Below are 6,104 nucleotides of genomic sequence, written 5' to 3'. Positions count from 1 at the left end.
AGAAGCCCGCGCACCGCAACAAAGAGTAGCCCCTGCTCGCCGCAACTAGAGAAAGCCCGTGCGCAGCAACGAAGACCCAACACAGCCAATAAATAAATAAATTAATTAATTTAAAAAAATTGTTTAAAAAAATAATAAATATTAAAAAAAAAAAGTCAGGGGCCTGCATGGTTCCCCAAATGGCCACAGTGCCCCTTCTCTGGGCCAACCCACATTACTTTCCAGCTATTTCCAGCCTGCGATTGGGATTCCAAGCTGTAAGTGTTCCCAGGGGAAAAGCCCAGTTTAAAAATTATTTTTGGGAATTCCCTGGCGGTCCAGTGGTTAGGACTCCACGCTTTCACGGCCAAGGGTGCAGGTTCAATCCCTGGTCGGGGAATTATGATCCCACAAGCTGTGCGGCCAAAAGAAAAATTATTTTCAAAGAGCTGTGTTTCCAAGGCCAGTCTGGGCCATGTACTAGACTTTCTGTAGTCTAGTAGATGGCCCAGAGCAGTAACACTTTCAATGAGCCAGAACAGACAGAGCCCCTGAAGGCCATCACCATCCTTGAGCACTCAGGAATCTGATGGTGTGCTAAAATGTACCTCGGGTTTGTTTTAATCGGGGATGGTAAGACATGCAGACTCGGACATTTATACTCACAGGTCTCTGGAATGGGAGGCAGGGCACACCACACGGGGCCACACAGGGAAGCACTAGGTTGGTCAGGAGGCAAAAGAGGGGAGGGAAGGTGTGGCCCAGAGCCTTCATTGGGGTTTCCGCAGGAAGGAATGGGCGAGGCAGAGCAGGTACGCTGAGTAAGCTTAGGATCATATGTTTGAATAACTTCAGCAGGCTGCAGGTTATCAGGTTATCGGGGTGGTCTCTAGTTGTCCCGTACATGGCCCTGGGGTGATGTAAGGCAGGGACACATTGGTGTGGTGTGTGACTCTCATAAAGGAGATAATTGGGAGTGTGGGCTCTGGGTTGGTTGGCTTGTATCAAAACCTTGCTCTAAGGTTCCTTCGCTATCTCTAGGAACGCCTTTTGGATTTAGCCTTGCTTGGCTCAAAAGCTGGCAGGAGGAACCAGGAGACCCCAAGCCCTGAACAGAAGCAGAAGTTCCCTGAGTCCCCCAGGGAAATGTTACCTGAGGAGGTCAGGGGCTTGGGCTCCTGAGAGCAAAATGAACGAGGTGCCGGAGGGGGCCTGAGGAGGTGGGCAGCAGGGGCTGCGGGTGACAGGCCTGTGCCCAGCACAGAGAGGCCTTATCCCCACCTGCTCCTGTCTGACTCCTGCCCTGTACTCAACTTTTTTCCCACTTGGACCGGAGTCCCTTGAAGGCAGGGCCTGTGGTGTTTCCATCTTGCCTCACTCAGGGTCAGAGGGAGAGTGGAGGGCCACGTGCCCCGCCCCCCCATACTCCATCCTAGGGACCCCACAGCCCACAAGTCCAAGCACTGTCCCCACCTCCATCCCACTCTTCCTCTGCCCTTCTGGTCCTCCAGGCCTATCCCGAGCTGACCCCAGAGCCCGTCACCCTGCCCCAGGGCGGCCCCGGTGCCCCTCAGCTCCTGGCCCTGCTGTAGGCTGTGCTGCCTCCGGGTGAGCTATCTCTGCCAAGAGTCGGCTGTCTCTCCGGGCGCCTCGTGCCCCGCTGTGGCTTCAGCATGTGGCCACATGGACCCTTCCTTCCCTCTCCTGTCACCTTCTCCTGATGTCTGTCTGGCCTCCACCCCTGCAAAACCCACCTGCCCGCACTGGTGCAAACACACCACCCCAGAGTCCTGAGCGCAAGCCCCTCTGCTCCCTGAGACCCCTGCCCTCACTCTCTCCCTACTTCGCTGGCTCTCCCTCCTCAGGCGTCACCTGCACACCCACTGCCCTGGTCACTAAGCTCTCCCTGTCCTCGCCTACTGACAGTTCTCACTCAGGGGATCCACCTCCTCTTCTGCTAATTCCAGGGACCCTCTCTGGAAGGACCCCTCCCACTTCTCCAGAAGCCCCCTCCCCGAAAGATGTGCCCTACTGGAGGCTCCCTTTCTGGTAGGCTTGCCCGCCCACTCGACGGCCCCGCGGCGGGAGAGCAGCCTCCCCGCCAGACCACCGGGGCCTCTGCGCACTGCGGAACCAACCACCTCAGTTCGCCTGCGCTGAGGCCCCGGCGCGCGGGAGGGGCCACTGGCCCCCTCGAGAGGACTACAAGTCCCGGCGTGCCTTGCGGTGGAGGCCGCCGCTCCTGGCCGGAAGGTTAAGGGCTCTCGGCCCCGCCCCGGAAGATAAGGCGGCTCTCAAGGGTCGCGTCTTCTCTTTCGGCCGTGCCCGGCAGCAGGTAGGGCGTGTTGGTGCTGTCCGGTGCCATCCGGTGCCATCCGGCGCCCTAGGGCCCGTGAGGGACCCCAGCCGGCTCTGCAGAAGGCGCCGGGTCGCACGGCCGGGGATGGGGGCGCGGAGGGCGCCGAGACCTGGAGGGAGGAGCCGGGGGAGCGGGAGCCCTGAAGCCGGGGTGGTGGGGGTGCCTGGGCGGCCCGGCCGCTAACCATGAGCCGCCCCCAGACTGCCGCGATGGGCCGCGTGATCCGTGGGCAGAGGAAGGGCGCCGGCTCCGTGTTCCGCGCGCATGTGAAGCACCGAAAGGGCGCCGCGCGTCTGCGCGCCGTGGACTTCGCCGAGCGACACGGCTACATCAAGGGCATCGTGAAGGTTCGGGGCGCGGGCTGGGGCGGGTGGGGGCGTGGGGCGCCCGGCGGGACCCACGGCACTCAAGCCACCTCGCCCCGCAGGACATCATCCACGACCCGGGCCGCGGCGCGCCCCTTGCCAAGGTGGTCTTCCGGGATCCGTACCGTTTTAAGAAGCGGACGGAGTTGTTCATCGCCGCCGAGGGCATCCACACTGGCCAGTTCGTGTACTGCGGCAAGAAGGGTGAGCGTCACGCCGAGATGGAAGGTCGCGGTGGGGAGGGACCTGCGGTTCCTTGAGGTTTACGCCTTGGGTCGGGGGAGGAACATTGAGGCAGCAGCCTTCACGTGGCGAGACCTGCTTGGCCACGCATGCCCGGTGGGTGCCCGGAGAGCTCTAGGAGGAGGCTGGCTGTGGAGTGCTGCTCTGGCCTTGTTTTTGGCAAGCAGTGGTTAGGACACACCACCTTACGCTGTTGACTGCCTGGTGCTGCTGCTTCCCCTCGCAGCCCAGCTCAACATCGGCAATGTGCTCCCGGTGGGCACCATGCCCGAGGGCACCATCGTGTGTTGTCTGGAGGAGAAGCCTGGTGACCGGGGCAAGCTGGCCAGGGCCTCTGGGAACTATGCGACTGTCATCTCCCACAACCCTGAGACAAAGAAGACCAGAGTGAAGCTGCCCTCTGGCTCCAAGAAGGTCATCTCTTCTGCCAACAGGGCTGTGGTCGGTGAGTGGAAGGTGGCAGTTGAATGCTGTGGGTCTCCTGTGGACAGCCAGCAGCTAGACAGGGGCCTGGAACCCAGCTCTCTGCTTCACTGAAGTGTGGGCTCTGTAAGCTTGAGCACAGCTCTAAAGCGGGCGTAGCAGTTCCTACTTAACTGCTGGTTGGGTATTGAATGAGACCGAACCCGCTGGGACTCTTTAAGGCAGACTTGTCTGCGCTTGGGGATAACCTGGACTTATGTGATCCCTGCCCGTGCGTCCACCTGGTGAACATCCCACCAAGAGATGGGTGATTTCCTTAAAGTCACCCAGGAAAAAAGCGTATGAACCCAAGTTTGTTTACTTTGCTTTTGTCAACACCTTTGAATCCATGTGGCAGAGCCAGGCTTGCATGGGGAAGGCTCTTGAGGATGTGCTCACAGAATAAACAACAACGGCAGAGAAGTGGCAGGTTGGGTCAGCTGTCCTGTTTGGGGTGGGAGGTGCTTGGAGGAGCCCAGTGTCAGACCCTGCAAAGGGGACGGCTTCCTGGAGAACCGTGGATCAAGGTAGGCATTCCAGACGATGTGAATAAAGCCCTGGCTTAACGAGCCTGCAGCGCCTGAAGAAACTTGTCAGCTGATAGGCTGTAGGGGGACTTGGTGCTTGGTGATAGTTTCGAGGCATTTCTGAGGTTCCTGGGAACATGTGATCCTGTATGACACACGGGGGTGGGACACTGGCACGGACCGAGCAGAGGATGCTCTGCCTGATGGGAGGGTCCCCCAGTGCTGGGCAGGGTGTGATACATCTCCCTGAGGTCCCTGGTCTCCAACAGGTGTGGTGGCTGGAGGTGGCCGCATTGACAAGCCCATTCTGAAGGCCGGCCGTGCCTACCACAAGTACAAGGCAAAGAGGAATTGTTGGCCACGTGTGCGGGGTGTGGCCATGAATGTAAGTGGCCCAGAAATGGGCAGTGGGGGGGTATTCAGCGTACTGGGGCTGTGAGATTGGGTGGACAGGCTCCTTCCTGCAGTGTTCCCTCTTCTCTGAGGGGGGGGGGATCTGTAGTGTGAGGCTCTGGGTGATGGTTTGTAAGCACAGGCTGGTTGATTATACCCTTCCCCAAGCCCTCCTGAGGTAGGTCGGGGCCACCCCCAACACCGCTTCCCTCTTCCCGCAGCCTGTTGAGCATCCCTTCGGAGGTGGCAACCACCAGCACATCGGCAAACCCTCTACCATCCGCAGAGATGCCCCTGCTGGCCGGAAAGTGGGTCTCATTGCTGCCCGCCGGACTGGGCGTCTCCGGGGAACCAAGACTGTGCAGGAGAAAGAGAATTAGGGCTGGGGGCTCAATAAAGTTGGTCTTTTTCACAGCTGAGCTGCGCTTTTCCATGGTTTCAGAGGGAAGGGTCTTTGCTGGGATGAGTGCCCTGGTGCTCCACATATAGGGAGGAAGGAGGAAGATGAAGTAGTTGCACTAGTGAACAGTGGAAGCTTTGGACAGAGAAGGTGGAGCTGCTGGGTTGCTTCACATCTTGATTCCTGGAATCCCCCACCACCTGGACATGGAGCAGAGAAGCCCACTCACAAGGAGTGTAGCCCCCAGACCTCCGTTCACTAACTTGTCTTGAGCACTTGGAGAATCTGGATGAGGGTTTGGGTGCTGTTGGGTGAGAGTGGTGACCCTGGAGCCACAGGCTGGAGAGCAGGGGTGCTGCTTGCAATGGAAGGACCAGACTAGTTTCTCAACAGATGGGCTTCCTTTTTGGCAATAGCCCACTAGCACCTTGTCCCAGACTAAATGATGGACTGGTCAACAGGGCAGACTGGGCACCAAAATGGGAGTGGAGGCCCATCAGTGCCTCAGGACCAGGACACTGGCTTCCCAGAGGCCAGCCAGAGCCCCCTGCCCCTAGTGGTACCCCTTGTGAGCTGATGTGAAAGCAGGAGCTGCAAGCCACTGTGCCTAACTGACCACTGGAGTGAGTGGTAGGCTGACGGGGACAGCAGGGGTGGATGGCAGGCTGAGGTGGGACACGCCTTTACAGACTGGGCAGAAGGGCACTGGCTGGAGTCTCACGCATGAGAACTGGTCGCCTGGACTGTTCTGGGAGACTGGCAGGGTTCCTCCTGGGTGGTAGGGCCTCACTGGTTGCCAGGTGGCTCCTTGTTCTCATGATCCATACCTGTTTCTACTGCGAACCTCAGTTCTAGTTTTGCCTTCCTGGGGCCCCACGTGTCCTATGCCACCCACACCTAGACAGTGACCCAGTAGGGCTAGGACCTCGGTCATGAGAGGAGGGCAATGGTTCCTTCTGAAGGAAAGGGCACTGGACATGTTCGCCTGAACCCTAACCTGCTTGCAATATTGCTCCCTTCTGGGTAAAGTGGCCTGGGGCTTTGTCCAGGGGACTGGCCAACAGGGAGAGTTTGCTCCAGGAGCATTCAGGCACTCAGACCCTGAGTGGACACTGGGCCCCATTTACAGGAGTTGGGGCTGGGGGCAGTGGGTTAAACTAAAACAAGGGCTGCTTTGACCAGTAAGTATCCTCTTCACTTGGCCCTGAGAAAGGGCGTGGTTTTCTGCCTTTAGCTGCAAAGGAAAGGGCCTGCCTGAACTTTTCTTGGTTGCAGTGCCTTGAGAGTTTCACTGAAAAGGAGAATTACTGGAAATCTGGTCACCAAAGCCTCTGCTTTGCCTTCACTGCGAAGCCTGGGGGTCGTGGTTGCAGACT

At 58.7% G+C, this 6,104-nt stretch overlaps 1 protein-coding gene across 2 annotated transcripts; it reads left to right on the top strand.

Moving 5' to 3' along the window:
• The first annotated feature begins 2,232 nt into the window (after nucleotides 1-2,232).
• Nucleotides 2,233-4,747, top strand: RPL8 (ribosomal protein L8). 2 transcript variants are annotated; one of them, XM_059902033.1, is made up of 6 exons: nucleotides 2,233-2,314; nucleotides 2,539-2,685; nucleotides 2,766-2,907; nucleotides 3,173-3,391; nucleotides 4,205-4,320; nucleotides 4,550-4,747. In XM_059902033.1, the coding sequence occupies exons 2-6, from the start codon at nucleotides 2,548-2,550 to the stop codon at nucleotides 4,706-4,708; spliced, it is 774 nt and encodes a 257-aa protein (XP_059758016.1). In that variant the 5' UTR covers nucleotides 2,233-2,314; nucleotides 2,539-2,547; the 3' UTR covers nucleotides 4,709-4,747. The 2 variants fall into 2 exon arrangements, with proteins under 2 accessions (XP_059758016.1, XP_059758015.1); XM_059902032.1 differs by lacking the exon at nucleotides 2,233-2,314 and having other exon boundaries at nucleotides 2,505-2,685.
• Nucleotides 4,748-6,104: the final 1,357 nt, after the last annotated feature.

This window comes from Balaenoptera ricei, chromosome 17, assembly GCF_028023285.1.
Source record: "Balaenoptera ricei isolate mBalRic1 chromosome 17, mBalRic1.hap2, whole genome shotgun sequence".
NCBI lineage: Eukaryota > Metazoa > Chordata > Mammalia > Artiodactyla > Balaenopteridae > Balaenoptera > Balaenoptera ricei.
The sequence above is the reverse complement of the archived record's forward strand: the minus strand, read 5'-3'. Positions and strand labels throughout refer to the sequence as shown.